Raw genomic sequence first — 20,193 nt, forward strand, 5'->3', positions numbered from 1 at the left:
ATTATAGGTGTGAGCCACTACATCTGGCCTGAGGATAACTCTCTTTTAAGGCTGAATGTTATTGCACAGGAGAAACCACATTTTGTTTATCCATTCTATTTCTTTTTTTGAGACGGAGTCTTGCTCTGTCATCAGGCTAGAGTGCAGTGGTGCAATCTCAGCTCACTGCAACCTCTGCCTCCTGGGTTCAAGCGATTCTCCTGCCTCAGCCTCCCAAGTAGCTGAGACTACAGGCATTTGCCACCACACCCAGCTAATTTTTGTATTTTTAGTAGAGATGGGGTTTCATCGTACTGGCCAGGATGGTCTCAATCTCTTGACCTCATAATCCGCCCGCCTCGGCCTCCCAAAGTGCTGCGATTATTCAGGAGGCTGAGGCAGGAGAATCACTTGTAATCGGTAGGTGGAGGTTGCTGTGAGCCGAAACCACACCATTGCACTCCAGCCTGGGCAACAAGAGCCAAATTCCATCTCGAGAAAAATAAAAGGAAAAAAAAACACAACCTCCCAAGGAACTTACTGTAAGTCAACAACCAACCAAATCAGCCAACAAAAACTTCTAGAGGAAAGAAACCCTCCGTGTGGGCAGCCAAAGCCCAGGTTTGAAGGCTTTCAAGTTGGAGTATGGGAAAACTCGGGAGGGGAGGGAGGAATGCTTTCATACTCACAGAGCAAAACACCTGTGGTTCAATAAACGTTGCTCAAGGTCTAAACCAAATCTAAATACAGACAATATGAAACTTGCAATAAAAGAGCAGGACATCCACACACACAAGCACACGCCCATGGGAGGCTCAGCTAAGGCATTTACTGAGCTGGAAGTATCAGGACAACCTTCAACAGCATATATAAGACAAGCATAAAAATTAAACTCTATTTCATTGTCACATTTCATCTTTATTTTTCTTTCTCCCCAAGACGGAGTCTTGCTCTGTCACCCAGGCTGGCATGCAGTGGTGTGACCTTGGCTCACAGCAACCTCTGCCTCCCGGATTCAAGCAATTCTCCTGCTTCAGCCTACTGCATAGCTGGGATTACAGGTGCCCACTACCACACCTGGCTAATTTTTGTATTCTTAGTAAAGATGAGGTTTCACCATGTTGGTCAGGCTGGTCTCAAACTCTTGACCTTGTGATCCTCCCACCTCACCCTCCCAAAGTGCTGTGATTACAGATACGAGCCACCAAGACTGGCCCCCATTTCATCTTTAACTCAACTAATGCCAAGAATTTAAGAGATGACCTTAATGGTATCCAGTCCTCTAAAGAGCTGACCAAGATCAAGTCTATGTATAGACACAAGAACTGAATAAAAGCAAAACAAACTTCCCATGGGGGAGAAAAAAAAAAGCATAGGACCTCATCCCTGTAATCCCAGCACTCTGGGAGGCCGAGGCAGGAGGGTCACTGGAGCCCAGGAGTTCAAGGCCAGCCTGGGCAAGATAGTAAGACATTGTCTTTACAAAAAATAAAAAAAATTACTAGCTACTTGGGAGGCTGAGGCAGGAGTATTGCTTGAACCTAAGAGGTTGAAGCTGCAGTGAGCCATGATTATGCCACTGCAAACCAGCCTGGGCAACAGAGAGAGACCCTGTCTCTAACAAAAAAGCGAGTATAAAACTAAAAATGAATACTATAGCACATAGCAAGTGGGAGACAGCCTAGGAAAAGTTGGGTTTCTGCCATACTGCACTTCACTCCATTTCATTTCCCTTTTGACAATAATCACCAGGAATCCTAGTGGTGACGAGATGCCATGGCTTCCTCAGGAAAATTCTCAATGTCATTAACAGAGGCTGCTTCACCTCCTGCTGCCAGCAGAGTTGTACAGATCCATTATGAGCAAACAGAGCGAGGGCCTGGAGGATGTGGGGCTTGGGAATATAGGACCCAGTTGTCATCTTCAATGTAAGTCTTGGTATGACAGGTTGGACAAGGTGGGTAGCCTTGTAAGATGCTCCCCACCAATCCCCTCCCCTGAGGGGAGGCTGCAACTAGTTACTGGCACCTAACAGACAGAGTGCAGAGTGATGAAGTTATGAGAGGCTGCGGCTTCTGTCTTGCTCTCACTCTCTCCGGCTGTCCTTGCTTGCGTCCTTTGATGGAGACGGCTGCCATTCTGTGGGCTGCCCTGAGGACTGCTCCGCATGACGAAGGGCAGAAAGCGGTCTTTAGCCAACAGCCATAAGAAACCAAGATCCTTAGCCCAACAGCCTGTGAGGAACCAACTCCTGCAACAACTACATGAGTGAGTAAAGAAGCAGGCGCTCCCCCAGCAAGGCCTGGAACACACCTGACTGCAGCCTGGAGAGACGCTGCACCCAGGACTCAGCTCAGCCATGCCCAGATTCCCAAGCCACAGAAACTCTGATGAAATAGATGTGTGTTATTTTAAGTGGCTGTTTTGGGGTAATTTATTGACACATTAGAAAACTAATACATCTTAGCAAATAATGTGCTTAAAGAGATAATAAATCATTTCTGCTAAGTCTGAAAGGGTATTTGTAAATCATTTATATAGGATCAACTAAGCCAATGGAGGTTATCTCAACTTCAAAAAGGAAAACCAGAACTTCGAAACCTGGGACAGACAGGCGCAGTGGCTCACGCCTGTAATCCCAGTACTTTGGGAGGCTGAGGCAGGTGGACGACTTGAGGTCAGGAGTTCAAGACCAGCCTGGCCAACATGGTGAAACCCTGTTTCTTTTTCTTTCTTTTTCTGTCCATATATCCTCTGAAATGGTGAAACTCTGTTTCTACTAAAAATACAAAAATTAGCCTAGCGTGGTGGCCAGCACCTGTAATCCCAGCTACTCTGGAGGCTGAGGCAGAAGAATCACTTGAACCTGGGAGGCGGAGGTTGCAGTGAGCTGAGGTTGTACCACTGCAGTCCAGCCTGGGCAGTAACAGAGTGAGACTCTGTCTCCAAAAACAAAAAAACAAACCCTAGAAGAGGAGAGTTTAGTGCTCCACACCAGTGAAATTTCTCTAAGGATTCTGGCCAGTTATAAATACAAGTTCTCTGACTGCCTGCACTTGCCATCAAATATCTGAGAATCTCCCTCTATTGTATTCTTCAGATTTGCAGATCAATTATAAGGCCTCAGATCTCACTACAGGTTTGTTTGGGGGTTTAAACTCTAGGAAGTTTTAAAACAAATAATGTAAAACAAAATATTATTTGTATTCTTGGCTGAATTTACTTTGCCAAAAAAGATTCACTGTACAGTTTAATATCGCATTTAAAAGTGAGCTCTCAGCCAGGCACCGTGACTCACATCTGTAATCCCAGCACTTGATAGGGAGACCCTTGTATCTACTAAAAATTAAAAAAAAAAAAAAAAAAAAAAAAGTGAGCACTCTCATTTCCACTAAATGTTCAGAATAGGCAAATCTATAGAGAAAGTAGATTAGTGGTTGCCATGTCAGATGAGAAAGAATGACGCTGACAGGCAGGGACTTGCTTTTTGGGGTGATAAAAATGTCCTGGAGTTAGATCATAGTGATGGTTATACAACCTTGTGAATGTACACTTTAAAATGGGACATTTTTATGGTTTCTGGATTTGATTTCAATTTAAAAATTTTTTTAAGTGAACTCTTATGGAGGAAAGCTAACACTTCCACTTCAACATCTCTCCAAATAGTGATGTTCCATTCCGGCACCCAGGATGATGAACCGGCACTGCTGGAAGAAGACACATAAATGATGATGTGATGCCGGCCTGATGATGCAGCTTAGATCTCACCACAGGTTTGTTTGGGTGTTTTCGCATTGCATCTTCCAGGAAAATTGCTAGCAAAAGTCCTCCCCCAGTAAATGTGTTTGTCTTTTTCAATGTTTTTGTTGTTGCAGATGTTAGATTCCTATTCTTAAGACTTAAAGGACTGGACATGGTGGCTCACCCCTGCAATCCCAACACTTTGGGAGGCTGAGGCGGGTGGATCACCTGAAGTCAGGAGTTCCAGACCAGCCTGGCCAACATGGTGAAATATACAAAAATTAGCCAGGCGTGGAGGCACATGCCTATAGTCCTAGCTAGTTGGAAAGCTGAGGCATGAGAATTGCTTGAACCCGGGAGGCAGAGGTTGCAGTAAGCTGAGATTGCGTCACTGCACTCCAGCCTGGGCAACAGAGTGAGATTCCATTCAAAAAAATAAATAAATAAAAATAAGTTAAAAAAAAAAGACAAGACAATTTTTACCTTATTTCATAATACTTAATTAGCCACTCCTTGCTATGAGCTACAAGGTTAAGAAAACTTATCAAACAAAACATTTATAGAGGAAGACGTCTTTTCAAAGTTAAGATTTCATTTCAGCATCTTGCTATTTATTTTTCATTATTTTTTAAAATTATCATTATTATTTTATATTTATTTTTTGAGATGGAGTTTTGCTCTTGTCAACCAGGCTAGAGTGCAATGGCCAATCTTGACTCAATGCAACCTCTGCCTCATAGGTTCAAGCAATTCTCCTCCCTCAGCTTCCTGACTAGCTGGGATTACAGGCATTCACCACCACACCCAGCAAACTGTTTTATTTTTAGTAGAGACAGGGTTTGACCATGTTGGCCAGGCTGGTCTCAAACTCCTGACCTCAGGTGATCCACCTGCCTTGGCCTCCCAAAGTGCTGGGATTACAGGCATGAGCCATTGCACCTGGCCTATTATTATATTCAAGACAGGGTCTCACTCTGTTGCCCAGGCTGGAGTGCAGTGGTATGATCATAGCTCACTGCAGACTCAAACTCCTGGGCTGAGGTGATCCTTCTGTCTAGCCTCCTCAGCAGCTGGGAATATAGGCGGGCACCACCACACCCAGGTTTGCTATTTAATTAAATATCATTCCCCAACACATATGGGAGTGACATATGCTTCCCATTATTATGTAGCAAAACATACTCCATATCTAGAAAAAATATTTATATGACATATGGCCTAGTATTCTGAATCAAGGCAGGATCTTTCAACAAGAGCAGGAAGGAGAAGAAAACATTTACATTCTATAACATGATTATAGGATTGAGATAGATAAATGAAAAACAACATCTCTGAACAATTACAGTTGACAGAACAGCTTTTCCTTATTCCACTTATTTTAAATAACGCATGTATGTAAACTTGAACACCAACTCTGGCTGATTTAACAGTCTTAATTCCTTGATTTTCCATACCGAACATCATCCAATATAGTGTGCAGCTCAAAGGAGACTTCTTCTACCAAGCTCTGTGTCCAACTGTGTTTCTGAGGTCACACGTGTCCCCTCATGGACACCTGATCAGATACTTCGGTAGTCTGAGCCTCGGGCTACAAAGGCAGCAGCTTCCCATTCCACAGTGAAGAATGAAATTGTTCCAAAAAACCCAAATATCACCATGACCAGGAGTTGCCAGTGAAGGAGAAGGTAGTTGCTGTAGAAAAATGCCACGGCTGCGCAAATAGACTAAGAACAAACAAAACAAATCACAATGGGCACACCGTGGGGGCTGCACGGCTCCACAATTAGCCCCTAACCCCACTACTATCCGGCCCCAAGGACAGCTGGAACTGGCAGTGCTCTCTATTCCCTCTGCATCTGGGTATGACTTCCTCAGTCACTGACTCACAAACATGCACCATCAACTCCTGCTACAATCCCTGCTATTTAAAATGGCATTTCGCTAGGTATGGTGGCTCATGCCTCCAACACTTTGGGAGGCCAAAGTGGGATAAATGCTTGAGCCCAGGAGTTCAAGACCAGCCTGTACAACATAGCAAGCCCCCATGTCTACAAAATAAAATGAAATGAAACAAAAATAGCATTTTGTGGGAAACTGGAGTAACAAGAATGTAAAGAGTAAGAAATACACTTGTCTATATGATGAATGAATAGAATTCTGGTATCTAAGGAAAGAAATCGCTAATCAGAGCCATAGAGACCAGAATGTAAAGTCTCCTATACAGAAAATGTTACTGCTTATTGCCTCCTAATTCTATTCGCAAATCCTTTTAAAGGATGTCCCCAACTTTCATTTAAAAAACACAATACAAGACAGAAAAAAAAAAAAAAGAAGAAACAAAAAAATAAAATAAAATAAGAAACAAAATATAGCTGGGCACAGTGGCTCATGTCTATAATCCCTGCACTTTGTGGGGCCAAAGCGAGTGGATTGCTTGAGGCCAGTAGTTTGAGACCAGCCTGACCAACATGGCAAAAAACCTCATCTCTACTAAAAATATAAAAACTTAGCTGAACATGGTAGCATAAGCCTGTAATCCCAGCTACTCAGGAGTCTGAGGCATGAGAATCACTTGAACCCAAGAGGCATAGGTTGCAGTGAGCACTGTGCCACTGCACTCTAGCCTGGGCTAGAGTGAGACTTAGTCTTAAAAAAAAAAAAAAAAAAAACGGCCAGGTGCAGTGACTCATGCCTATAATCCTAGCACTTTGGGAGGCCAAGGCAGGTGGATCACCTGAGGTTAGGAATTCAAGACCAGCCTGGCCAATATGGTGAAACTCTGTCTCTGCTAAAAAAAAAAAAAAAAACCACAAAAATTAGCCGCGGGTGGTGGTGTGTGCCTGTAATCTCAGCTACTCAGGAGGCTAAGGCAGGAGAATTGCTTGAACCCGGGAGGCAGAGACTGCAAGCCAAGATTACGCCACTGCACTCCAGCCTGAGTGATAGAGCGACACTCTTATAAAAAAATAAATAAAATAAATAAAAAGTAAAGCCACAATACGAGTAACCAAGGAAAAAAAGGTACTACACAAAGGAAAGAACCCTACATCAAACACAATCTGAACAGGTTACCTGAACAAACTTGAAGATGGCAAATGCTGGGGCACTATCTTCAGAATACAGAAAGCCCAAGATACTAAGCAGCTGGGTATTAAAGCAGCTGTCTCCAAGGCCCAACAGAAAACTGCAGAGAATGGCAACTTCTTTGCTGAAGAAAATAAAAATTAATTTAGTATGTGTAATATTGCTAGAGCTGACACAGCCAAGACAGAACTCTGGATCTCCTTTCCCAGCCCCAGGCTGCCCCTTTTCCAGTCCAATCACGTCTGTAATCCCAGCACTTTGGGAGGCCGAGGTGGGTGGATCACTTGAGGCCAGAAGTTCGAGACCAGCCTGGTCAACACAGCAAAACCCCATCTCTACTAAAAATACAAAAATTAGACAGGTGTGGTAGCAGGCACCTGTAATCCCAGCTACTTGGGAGGCTGAGGAAGGAGAATCAGTTGAACCTGGGAGGCAGAGGTTGCAGTGAGCCAAGACTATGCCACTGCACTCCAGCCTAGGCAACAGAGCAAAACTCCTGAAATAAATAAATAAATAATAACTAAGTAAGACAAAGCTGGCACAGTGGCTCACGCCTGTAATCCCAGCACTTCGGTAGGCCAAGGTGGGCGAATCACTTGAGGCCAGGAGTTTGAGACCAGCCTGGCCAACATGGCAAAACTCCATCTCTACTAAAAATACAAAAATTAGCTGGGTGTGGTGGCGCACACCTGTAATCCCAGCTATTCAGGAGACTGAGGCACAAGAATTGCTTGAACCCGGGAGGCGGAGGTTGCACTGAGCAGAGATTGTGTCACTTACACTCTAGCCTGGGAGACAGAGTGAGACTCTGTCTCAAAATAAATAAATAAATAAAAATAAAAAATAAAGACTAGAATTTACAAAGTAAGAATCTGTGCTCAAATGCACACACCTTTACATTCTCTAACAAACTCTGGCCTCTTAACCATTTGTGAAGAAAACACAGGCTGAGTATCCCTTATCCAAAATGCTTGGAATTAGAAGTGTTTCCAATTTTCTTTTCAGATTTTCGAATCTCTGCATTACACTGAGCAGTTAGGAGTTCCTAATCTGAAAATCTGTCATCTGAACTGTTCTTTTTTTTTTTTTTTTTTTTTTTGAGACGGAGTTTTGCTCTTGTTACCCAGGCTGGAGTGCAATGGCGCGATCTCGGCTCACCGCAACCTCCGCCTCCTGGGTTCAGGCAATTCTCCTGCCTCAGCCTCCCGAGTAGCTGGGATTATAGGCACACACCACCATGCCCAGCTAATTTTTTGTATTTTTAGTAGAGACGAGGTTTCACCATGTTGACCAGGATGGTCTCAATCTCTTGACCTCGTGATCCACCCGCCTCGGCCTCCCAAAGTGCTGGGATTACAGGCGTGAGCCACCGTGCCTGGCCCTGAACTGTTCTAAGAAGCACTTCCCTTTGAGCATCATGGTGGCCCTCAAAACGTTTCCGATTTTGGAGCATTTTGGATTTCAGGTTTTCAGATGAGATACACTCAGTGTGTACCCTTGGATTTGTGGAGCTGGACATAAATGTCTGCATTTATAATGAACTTGAGAGTTGAGTGCACTAAACCAGTATCTGAAACGTGATATAAACGGCTCTGGAAGGACTGAACAGCCTCACCAGCTGCCGGGTTCTCCATTGCTCCTCTTTGTTCTTCCTCCAGGCCCTAAAGTCTGGCCATTTCGCTGCTCAAGAAGCAAACATTGGCCAGGCATAGTGGCTGACGCCTATAATCCCAGCACTTTGGCAGGCCGAGGCGGGTGGATCACAAGGTCAAGAGATGGAGACCATCCCAGCCAACACGGTAAAACCCTGTCTCTACTAAAAATACAAAAAATTAGCCAGGCATGGTGGCACATGCCTGTAATCCCAGCTACCTGGGTGGCTGAGGCAGGAGAATCGCTTGAACCTAGGAGGCGGAGGTTGCAGTGAGCTGAGATTGCGCCATTGCACACCAGCCTTGGCCACAATTGCAAAACTCCGTCTCAAAAAAAAAAGAATAAAAAGAAGAAGCAAAGATAAAAAATTCAAATCAGATCTTATGTGCTCCTTCAAGGATCAAGAAAAAGATTTACTGGGGGAAAAGGTTAAAACCAACTATTACAAAAATAACTTAGGATTCTCTAAGGATTCCTATTTAACTCAGTCTGACTCCATTAACACTTGACAGATGACCTTAGAGAGACTTCTGAAGAGGATTAACTGTTCCACTTTCAATATCTAGCCATCCGTTACCTCCTACCCATCCTCAAGTGACTAGAGAAATGACAGCCACCATACCTGGATTTGATGTACGCACTGCTGTCAGTTCCTTCAACGGGAGCAATGGGGGCATCTCCAGGCATGTTGAGAAATATTAGATAAAAAGCTATAAAGTGCACCAGGATGCCCAGCAGGACAACTGGATTTCTACCAAAACGATTGTTCTTGCTCAGCAGGCCAAAGAGGCTTCCACCTATGAGTCAAGATAGCAGAAACGTCACTAACTTGCCGAAGCATTAAGGAATCAACATTCTCACTTGTCAAATTTCTTCAAAAAATCCAACACCTCAGCACTTGCAGACAATGACAATGATGACCAAACATCAATTATTATAACAAAAAGTAAGGGATTAAAACTACTTGCATTTCTATCCAGGAACATTCTTGCATTTCTTCTCTGTGACTTACTGTATCCCCCAAGCTATCCCCTTTGACCGTAGCTTGTAATGGAAATAAAATAAAAACATAACTTATCATTACTACCAAGTTTTTTTTTTTTTGAGACGGAGTTTCGCTCGTTACCCAGGCTGGAGTGCAACGGCGCGATCTCGGCTCACCGCAACCTCCGCCTCCTGGGTTCAGGCAATTCTCCTGCCTCAGCCTCCTGAGTACTGGGATTACAGGCACGCGCCACCATGCCCAGCTAATTTTTTGTATTTGTAGTAGAGACGGGGTTTCACCATGTTGACCAGGATGGTCTCGATCTCTTGACCTCATGATCCACCCGCCTCAGCCTCCCAAAGTGCTGGGATTACAGGCGTGAGCCACCGCACCTGGCCGTACTACCAAGTTTTTGTTGTAATCGTAGCCTAACAAGCCAAGATACCACACCAAAAGGCAGTCATTATGGATTTTGAGAATTATGTGTGAGCTCTGAAGAGGAGTTAGAGAGGCCTAGGAAGGCTCAGCAGTCAGAACAGCTCAGAATGTCTCAAGAGTTGAGAGGCGAATCCTTAACAGCAGGAAGGAAAGAACTTTGTAACTGAAAGGAAGAACACCATGGGGCATGACCTTTACAATTTTTGTTTTTTGAGACAGAGTTTTGCTCTGTCGCCAGGATGGAGTATAATGGCTCAATCTCAGCTCACTGCAACCTCCGCCTCCCGGGTTTAAGCAATTCTCCTGCCTCAGCCTCCTGAGTAGCTGGGACTAGAGGCATGTGCCACCACCCCCAGCGATTTTTTGTATTTTTAGTAGAGATGGGGTTTCGCCATGTTGGCCAGGATGGTCTCTATCTCTTGACCTGGTGATCCACTGGCCTTGGCCTCCCAAAGTGCTGGGATTACAGGCATGAGCCACTGCACCTGGCTGACCTTTACACTTTTTAAGTGATTTCTACCCCAGAAATCTATACAAGCAAACCTATACATCAACAACAAGCACACCTATACATCAACAAGTGAAGGATGGCTGGGTACAGTTTCTCATGCCTGGAATCCCAGCACTTTGGGAGGCCAGGGTGGGAGAACCTAGGCCAGGAGCTCCAAACCAGCCTCAGCAACATAACACGACCCTGTCTCTATTTTTCAAAAGAGAAAATAAATTGTATATCTATTTTTAAAAAGTGGGCCGGGTGTAATGGCTCATACCTGTAATCCCAGCCTTGAGGGCTGGAACTTCCAGGCCCCTTTCACTCTCACTTCAGGGAGGGGAGGCTGGAGATTAAATCAATCACCAATGGCCAATGATTGCTTTTTGTTGTTGTTGTTAGAGACAGGGTCTCCCTATGTTGTCCAGGCTGGTCTCGAACTCCTGGGCTCAAATGATCCTCCCACCTCAGCCTCCCAAAGTGAATGAGCCACTGTGCCCAGCCATGTGGCCAATGATTTAATCAATCATGCCTACGTAACAGATCTCCATAAAACCCCCTAAACAGGGTTTGGGGAGCTTCTGGAGTGGTAAACCCCAAATCCATGGAGACAGCGGCTCCTGCACTTAGGGACCCTTTCAGACTCCACCTGTTGTACCTCTTCATTTGACCGCTCATCTGTATCCTCTATAATAAACTCTAATAGTCAGGACAGCACTTTCCTGAGTTCTGTGAGTTGTTCTAGCAAATTATCAAACCTGAAGGTGGAAGGGGCTGTGGGAATCTCCAAATTTGTACCCAAGTCAAAGAGAAGTACCTGAGAGGCCTATGGACCCACGACTGTCTGTAGGACTGAACCCTTAAACTTGTGGAATCTGACACTAACTCCTGATAGCTAAGTGCTAGAACAGGACTGAGCTGTTGGACACCCAGTTGGTGTCAGGGAATCAGAGAAAGAGAGTCAGGAATTTCAAGACATTCTAAGTATTTTAAGAGGAAAAGTAGGGAGACACCATGTTTTCTTATGCAGGGTTTCCATCTGTGAATTATTTTGCAAATGTTTTATAATTTAGTTATATTAGAATAGTAATAATACAAAAATAAAAACATACGTGTTTGGGTACAAATAAGTAGAAAAATCAAATTAGGCCAGGCTCAGTGGCTCATGCCTATAATCCCAGCACTTTGGGAGGCCGAGGTGGGCAGATTATAAGGTCAGGAGATTGAGACCATCCTGGCTAACATGGTGAAACCCTGTCTCTACTAAAAATACAAAATACTAGTTGGGCATGGTGGTACGCGCCTGTAGTCTCAGCTACTTGAAAGGCTGAGGCAGGACAATCACTTGAATCCAGGAAGTGGAGGTTGCAGTGAGCAGAAATCAAGCCACTGCACTCCAGCCTGGGCAACAGAGCAAGACTCCATCTCAAAAAAACAATAAACAAAACAAACAAACAAAAAAACAAAAAAACCCCAGAAATTCAAGGATAAAGTGGTGAAGTACACTTAAAATTTCTGTTTTAACTATAATGAACTGGTATTTTTAATGCAAATGCTTTTTTTAAAACCAACCTAAAATTTCTCCAATGCCGATGAAAATGCCAGAAAGTCCAATAAGGCTTTTCTCTTCTGCTCCAAATTTATTTATAGCACCAATACAGGTTCCATATACACCAGAAAAGAAAGTTAACTCCAGACCTTTAGTTAAAAAAAAAACAACAAAAAAACAGATGTAATTTATACATTCACTTTTATCTTCCCATCTAGTAGTATCTGACAAAAGAATGCTTGAGTAGTAAAACACATAAAACAACTCATAGAGACTGAAATATTAATCCCTAAGCAGAGCATAATTTGGTGTGATGTAACTGATGAAATGGAATTAGCTTCATGTTATGGATTAAATGTTTGTGTCCCCCTAAATTCACGTTGAAACTCAAATTCCCCAAAACATGATGGTATTTGGAGATGGGACCTTCGGGAAGCAATTAGGTCACGACGGTGGAACCCTCACAATGTGATTAGTGCCCATATAAAAAGAGACATCAGAGAGCTTGCTTCCCGTCCACTCTCTGCCATGGGAGGACACTGCAAGAAGGCAGCTGTCTACAACCAGGAACAGCCCACACCAGAAGCTGCACATGGTGACATCTTGCACTTGGACTTCCCAGCCTCCAGAACCATGAGAAATACGTGTATATTGTTTGAGCCACACAGTCTATGGAAATTTGTTATAGCAGCTAAATTTAAGATACCACAAGACAGCATCTGCCATATATTTCAGATAAAAGTATACAACACAAATGAACAGATATCCTTATGCTAAAACCTGTCACTCTCCATGCAGGCAGAGATGGGCAGAGGTGATAATTAACATAACTTTATAAGAGTGAAGACTAACATGCTCATTAGCTTCTTAGTAGCTTTCCAAGGAAATGGGAATATTCCATTTTTTTTTTTTTTTTTTTTTTTTGAGAGGGAGTCCCGCTATGTCATCCAGGCTGGAGTGCAGTGGCACGATCTCGGCTCACTGCAACCTCCATCTCCCGGGTTCAAGCAATTCTCTCTGCCTCAGCCTCCCAAGTAGCTGGGATTACAGGCGTGGTCCACCACACCTGGCTAATTTTTGTATTTTTAGTAGAGATGGGGTTTTGCTATGTTGGCCAGGCTGGTCTCCAACTCCTGACCTCAGGTTATCTGCCTACCTTGGTCTCCCAAAGTCCTGGAATTACAGGCGTGCACCACTGTGACCAGCCCCTGTTGGATTATGTTCTTATTGTAATGGAAAGCCAATACATACTATCCAACATGGCTTAAAAGCCCCACCACGTTTTAATTAAACACCTTTTTCTAGGTAAAGAAAATTCCTAAGATTAAAAAATTAAAGTGAATCAGTAGCGGACCTTGATTTCCTAATGCTACAAAACCTTAACTGTGAATTTTAAAGATGTTTAATGTTTATTCTATTTCACCTAAAAATATGTTATACCTATGTAGGGCACATGAAGGCAAAAGACTAATTAGCAAATTGCAGCACTTTTTAAAAGAAAACAAATTTCCTCATGACCTAAGGGTACTCTACATGTTATACCACATTATGATGTGCTTCTATTTCATTAGAAATGATTTCTTTCTTTTTTTTTTTTTTTTGAGACAAAGGTCTCACTCCCGTTGCCTAGGCTGGAGTGCAGTGGTGCTATGCTATCTCAGCTTATTCCAACCTTGACTTCCTGAGCTCAGATGACCCTCCCACCTTAGCCTCCCAAATGGCCGGGGCTACAGGCATGCACCACCACACTCAGCTAATTTTATGTATTTTTAGTAGAGACGGGGTTTTGCCATGTTGCCCGGCTGGTCTTGAACTCTTGGGCTCAAGCAATTCACCCACCTCAGCCTCCCAAAGTGCTGGGATTACAGACGTGAACCATTAAAGTTACAGATCTCTTCATGGTTATTTTCTACAGTGCTCTGTGTTGCCCTAAAACCACTGATCCCAATGAGCCATGTGTTGTGGTTTTTCTGAACCTTGTGCAGAATCCTTCCACATTGAATTTGGGGCGACCCTGTGATTTGCCGTCACCAACAGAATGCAGCAGAAGTGATGCTGAGCTGGACTGAAGCCTGAGCTTTTTTACTGGACTCAAGTCTGGTAGTCTTTCCCGTTGCCTTTTTTGGAGCCATCAGCCCATTAACTAAGATGTGTGGCTATCCTGCTGGGTCACAAGGAGATCTTATGGAGGGGGTCGTGCAGATGAAGAGAAGCTCTGAAGGAAGAGAGACATACTCAGCCTTTCATCTGACCCCAGCGAAGGTGGCACATGAAGAAAACTATCTAAACTATCTTGGAAGTTCTAGCCCCAGCCACCCTCTAACAGCAGCCACAAGAGACCCCAAGTGATTCCATCAGAAGAACCATCCACTGAGCCCAGTCAATGCACAGAATCGTGAGAAATAATAACGTGGCTATTGTTTTCAACCCCTTATTGTCATTATGCAGCAAGAGGAAACAAGAACAGTAATTCCATTACCTGTATAAGCAGTTGTGATACTAAGAAGGAGCATCTCCTTGGTGACACACAACTTAAAAGACTTTTCTGTAAAGAAAAAAATATAAGAGGACTTAACTAGATTTTAGTTAATAAAACATTCCTTCAACCAAAACACCCCTTGCCAATAATGCCAGTAAAGGAACACTTTGGAATAGAAGTTTCAGATTAAAATGCTTAAGGCATGAACTAAATTTGCCCTATAAATAAAATGCTTATTTCAAGTGCTTAAATATATTCTATGGTCACATTTTCCTCAGCACATTTTCCAGCTCTTGTGACAAAAACGTAAATAGGAGGAAAAAAATTAGAATCAAACAAAACAACAAAGTACTTCAAAGGGCATGATTAAACGTTAGGCTCTTCAGGGAGTCAAACATCAGCAAAGCTCTGACTTCCCTAAAGAATTATAATGGAGCAGCTTTAAGACTGGACTCAAGATCAGAACCACAGGGCAGCTTTTTGGTCATACAGGAGCTGGGCGTCACTTCCCAAGATTCTGGCTCTGTAGCTCTGAGGACTGAAACTTGAGTTGTGCATATTTGTTTCTAGTCATTTTAAAGTTTCTTTTTACACTGTTAATTTAGTTGAAATCTGCAATGGATAATGCATTTCTAAAAACTCCACATTTAATTTAACTGACTGGTCTGCAACCATAACTTAAGGACCACTATTCGATTATGCAAAACTAACAGTGGATCCAGATTTTAATTGTGATTTATCTGCTGGCCACAAAACTTACATAAGTCACAAACACTGTCCTAAATCTCTCCATATGTAAGAAAGGATGCTTTTTTTCTCTAATTTCACGGAAATATACCAAGAAAAAATATAATAAGGCATTTTTACCAATCATTTTTAAGTATTTCCAGGAAAAAAATATATGACCAATGCAAAGTTTAAAACAATACTTTTAATTTCAAAAAATTCCACTAGCAAACAAACCATGTTCATTTTATTTATTTATTTTTTGAGATGGAGTCTCACTCTGTCACCCAGGCCGGAGTACAGTGGCACAATCTCAGCTCACTGCAGCCTTCGCCTCTCGGGTTCAAGCAATTCTCTTGCCTAAGCCTCCCAAGCAGCTGGGATTATAGGCGCGTACCACCATGCCTGGCTAATTTTTTTGTACTTTTAGTAGAGACGGAGTTTCACCATGTTGGCCAGGCTGGTCCTGAACTCCTGACCTCAGGTGATCCACCCACCTCGGCCTCCCAAAGCGCTAGGATTACAGGCATGAGCCACTATGCCTGGCCACATGTTCATTTTAGAATAATCAGAACACTTAGCTAACAAAAAGAAACTCTAAAATAGATTATCTAGTATGATACTATAATGACATACGCATGTCATCATATATTTGTACAAACCCATAAAATGTACCACACCAAGAGTGAATCCTAATGTAAACCATGGTCTTTAGGTGATAATGACATGTCAGTGTGAGCTCATTATAACAAATGTGCTCTGGTGGGGAACATGAGTAACAGAGGGAAGCTCTGGATGTGTGGTGTAGGGACTATACGAGAGCGGTATACTTTCTGCTCAGTTTTGCTATGAACATAAAAATGCTCTAAAAAATAAAGTCTATTTTAAAAAACCCATCAATCTATTTGCAGAAATACATTGATCCTAAAATTCATGGCCAGGCCTGGTGGCTCATGCCTACAAGCCCAACAATTTGGGAGGGTGAGTTGGGAGAATCGCTTGAGCTCAGGAGTTCAAGACCAACTTGGGCGACATGGCAAAACCGAGTCTGTACAAAAAACTACAAAAATTAGCCAGGCATGGTGGTGCACACCTGTAGTCGCAGCTACTTGGGAGGCTGAGATGGGAAGATCACTCGAGCCCAGGAGATTGAGGCTATAGTGAGCTGTGATCATGCCACTGCACTCCACCTTGGGTGACAGATCAAGACCCTGTCTCAAAAAAAGAAAAAAGAAAAATTACATAGAAATTCAAGGGACCTACAATAGCCAAAATAATCTTGAGAAGTAACAAAGTTGGTGGATTCACATTTTCCGATTTCAAAACAGACAGTAATCAACACAGCTTGGTAATGGCATAAGGATGTATCTGCCTATCTAGAGATAAACATTTATATTTACAGTCAACTGACTTTTTTATAAAGGTGACAACATGATTCAATGGAGAAGAAACACCTTTCTGGAAATGGCACTACTACAACAGGATATTGACATGCAAAAGAATAAAGTTGGACTCCTATCTCAAACCATATGCAAAAATTCACTCAAAATGAATCACAGACCTAAATGTAAGAGCTAAAATTTAAAAAAAAAAAAAACTCTTAGAAGAAAATATAGGAGTAAATTTTCGGGAGCTGGGGTGAGGCAAAATCTCAGGACATCAAAAGTACACGCAATAAAAGAAAAACTAAATAAATTGAAGACATTGAAATTAAAAACTTTATCAAGCCGGGCGCGGTGGCTCACGCCTGTAATCCCAGCACTTTGGGAGGCCGAGGCGGGTGGATCACGAGGTCAAGAGATCGAGACCATCCTGGTCAACATGGTGAAACCCTGTCTCTACTAAAAATACAAAAAATTAGCTGGGCATGGTGGCGCGTGCCTGTAATCCCAGCTACTCAGGAGGCTGAGGCAGGAGAATTGCCTGAACCCAGGAGGCGGAGGTTGCGGTGAGCAGAGATTGCGCCATTGCACTCCAGCCTGGGTAACAGGAGCAAAACTCTGTCTCAAAAAAAAAAAAAAAAAAAAAAAACCTTATCAAAGCCACAGTAAGATATCCCCTCACACCTGTTAGGATGGCTATTGTCACAAAGACAAAAGATAACAAGTGTTGGTGAGGATGTGGAGAAAAGAGAACCCTTGTATGTTATTGGTGAGAATGTAAATTGGTACAGCAAATACGTAAAACAACATGGAGGGTCCTCAAAAACCTAAAAATATGTTATGATCCAGCAAGTCCACTTCTAGGCATATATCCAAGGAAAGGAAAGCAGTATCTCAAAGTAACAGCTGCACTCCCATGTCCATTACAGCACTACCATGTGTGTGTATATTAATCATACAGCAAAGACATGGCAACAACTAAGTGTCCTTCAACAGATGAATAAAGAAAATGTGGAATACACAACGGTATATTATTCAGCCTTATAAAAGAAAATCCTGCTGTTTGGGGCAACATGGATGAACCTGGAGGGCATTACACTAAGTGAAATAAGCCAGACATAGACAAATACTGCACAATCTTACTTATATGTGGAATATTAAAAAGTCAAACTCATAGAAGCAGAGAGTAGCATAGTGGCTGCCGGGGCTGGAGAGTGGGGGAAATAGAGAGATGCTGGTTAGGGAGTACAAAGTTTCTGTTAGGCAGGATGAGTGAGTTCTGGGGATCTAATGTACAAGTTGGTACTGATAGTTAATAACACTCTATTGTATACCTGAAATTTGGTTGGAAAGTAGATCTTAAATGTTCTCATTACACACATAAAAAAAATAACTATGTGAGGTGATGAATATGTTAACTAGCTTGAGTGTGGCCATCATTTCACAATGTATATATATACCAAAACATGTGGCTGGGCACCGGGGCTCACGCCTGTAAATCCCAGAACTTGGGGAGGCAGGCGTATTGCTTGAGGGCTGGAGTTCAAGACTAGCCTGGCCAACATGATAAAATCCCATCTCTACTGAAAACACACACACACAAAATTTCCTGGATACTGTGTAAATAAAAATTAAAAGGAAAAAAAAAATTAAAAGAAAAAATACAAAAAAATTAGCTTGGCATGGCGCTAAATCCCTGTAATCCCAGCTACTCGGGAAGCTGAGGCACCAGAATCACTTGAACCCAGGAGGCAGAGGTTGCAGTGAGCTGAGATTGTGCCACTGTACTCCAGCCTAGGTGACAGAAAAAGATTCTGTCTAAAAAAGAAACAAAAAACCCCAAAACAAAACAAAAACACATTGTACATCATAAATATATGCCTATTTTGTCAGTTATACCTCGATGAAGTTGGGGAATTCTTTTTTTAAGTTTTGTGCTTCAAAAGATACCATCAAGAAATTGAAAAGTCGGGTCAGGTGCGGTGGCTCACGCCTGTGTAATCCTAGCTCTTTGGGAGGCCAAGGTGGGTGGATTGCCTGAGCTCAGAGTTCAAGACCAGCCTGAGCAATACGGTGAAACCACAATTAAAATACAGAAACTCAGCCAGATGTGGCAACATGTGCCTATAGTCCCAGCTACTTGGGAGGCTGAGGCAGAACTGCTTGAACCTGGGAGGTGAAGGTCGCAGTGAGCCAAGATCATGGCACTGTACTCCAGCCTGGGTGACAGAGCGAGACTCCATCTCCAAAAAAAAACAAAAAAAGAAAGAAAAGAAAGAAAGAAAATGAAAAATCAATCTATAGAACAGGTGAAAACACTTGTTTGTTTTCCTAGAGTGCTTGCTGAAACAAAATGGGAGAAAATATTTGTAAATCATATATATGGAACTTTTATCTAGAATATATAATAAATTCTTACAACTCATTAATAAAAACAGAATCCAATTTAAAATTTAAAAATGGGCAAAGGATGTAACTAGGGCTGGACATGGTGACTCACACCTGTAATCCTAACACTTTGGGAGGCCGAGGCAGGTGGATCACTTTAGATCAGGAAAACAAACAAAAATGTATATAAATATACCACAATGAGACACCATTTCACACCCACTAGGATGGCTATAACCAAAAATAAAACCACCACCGGAAAATAACTGCAAGCACGTGGAAACACTGGCGCTCTCATCCCCTGCTAGTAGGAATGTAAAGTGGTGCAACAATCTGGCAGCTCCCCCGCAGACTAAGCAGTGAGATCCCACATGACCCAGCAACTCCACCATTCCTAGGTGTGTATCTAAGAGATCTGAAAACATATCCACACCAAAGCTTGTACACGAACTTCAGGTATTACTCATAATACATAAAATATAGAACGACCCCAATTTTATAATATACTGTGACATGAATGAGCCTTGAAACCATTATGTTTCTTTTAAGAAACCAGGCACAAAAGACCACATGTTGTACGATTCTACTGACATAAGATGTCCAGAATAGACAAATGTACAGACAGAAAGTAGAGGAATGGCCGCAAGTAGCGGTGAAAGGGGAGAAGTGGGAGTGCCTTGAGGAGGCTGAATTAGGAGGCTGGAAAGAGAAGTATACAGGGAAAATGCTCTAAAATCGAGTGATGGTGACACAGCTCTGTGAATGTAATAAGTTGTACTGAATTTGCAATGAATTCTTTATTTATTTATTTATTTATTTATTTTGAGACGGAGTGTCGCTCTTGTTACCCAGGCTGGAGTGCAATGGCGCGATCTCGGCTCACCACAACCTCCGCCTCCTGGGTTCAGGCAATTCTCCTGCCTCAGCCTCCTGAGTAGCTGGGATTACAGGCACGCGCCACCATGCCCAGCTAATTTTTTGTATTTTTAGTAAAGACGGGGTTTCACCATGTTGACCAGGATGGTCTCAATCTCTTGACCTCGTGATCCACCCGCCTTGGCCTCCCAAAGTTTTGGGATTACAGGCTTGAGCCTCCGCGCCCGGCCTGCAATGAGTTCTTTAAATTGATTAAATGGGTGAATCAGATGGTATATGAATTATATCTCAATTTAAAAAAACAGAATCTAACACCTTAATGAATCTCCTTCCAGACATTTTCTGTGCACTTTTTACAAAAACAAATTCTAGTACATATACTCTATCATTTGTTTTCACATAATATACAGTAAAATATTTTGT

General features: G+C 42.6%; 1 protein-coding gene across 5 annotated transcripts in view; it reads right to left on the reverse strand.

Moving 5' to 3' along the window:
• Positions 1-786: 786 nt before the first annotated feature.
• The window catches only part of MFSD11 (major facilitator superfamily domain containing 11), a 40,416-nt gene continuing 21,009 nt past the window's right edge, over positions 787-20,193 (reverse strand). For all 5 annotated transcript variants that reach the window (XM_064369672.1, XM_064369671.1, XM_064369670.1 and 2 more), the window contains 5 exons: positions 14,399-14,464; positions 11,943-12,068; positions 9,080-9,254; positions 6,793-6,928; positions 787-5,444 (listed from right to left, as the gene is read on the reverse strand). In XM_064369672.1, coding sequence (XP_064225742.1) covers positions 5,280-5,444; positions 6,793-6,928; positions 9,080-9,254; positions 11,943-12,068; positions 14,399-14,464 — 668 coding nt within the window. In that variant the 3' untranslated portion in view covers positions 787-5,279. The remainder of the gene's footprint in view (positions 5,445-6,792; positions 6,929-9,079; positions 9,255-11,942; positions 12,069-14,398; positions 14,465-20,193) is intronic.

This window comes from Aotus nancymaae, unplaced genomic scaffold (genome assembly GCF_030222135.1).
Source record: "Aotus nancymaae isolate 86718 unplaced genomic scaffold, 86718_ANA_hifiasm-v0.15.2.pri h1tg000089l, whole genome shotgun sequence".
Classification (NCBI taxonomy): domain Eukaryota; kingdom Metazoa; phylum Chordata; class Mammalia; order Primates; family Aotidae; genus Aotus; species Aotus nancymaae.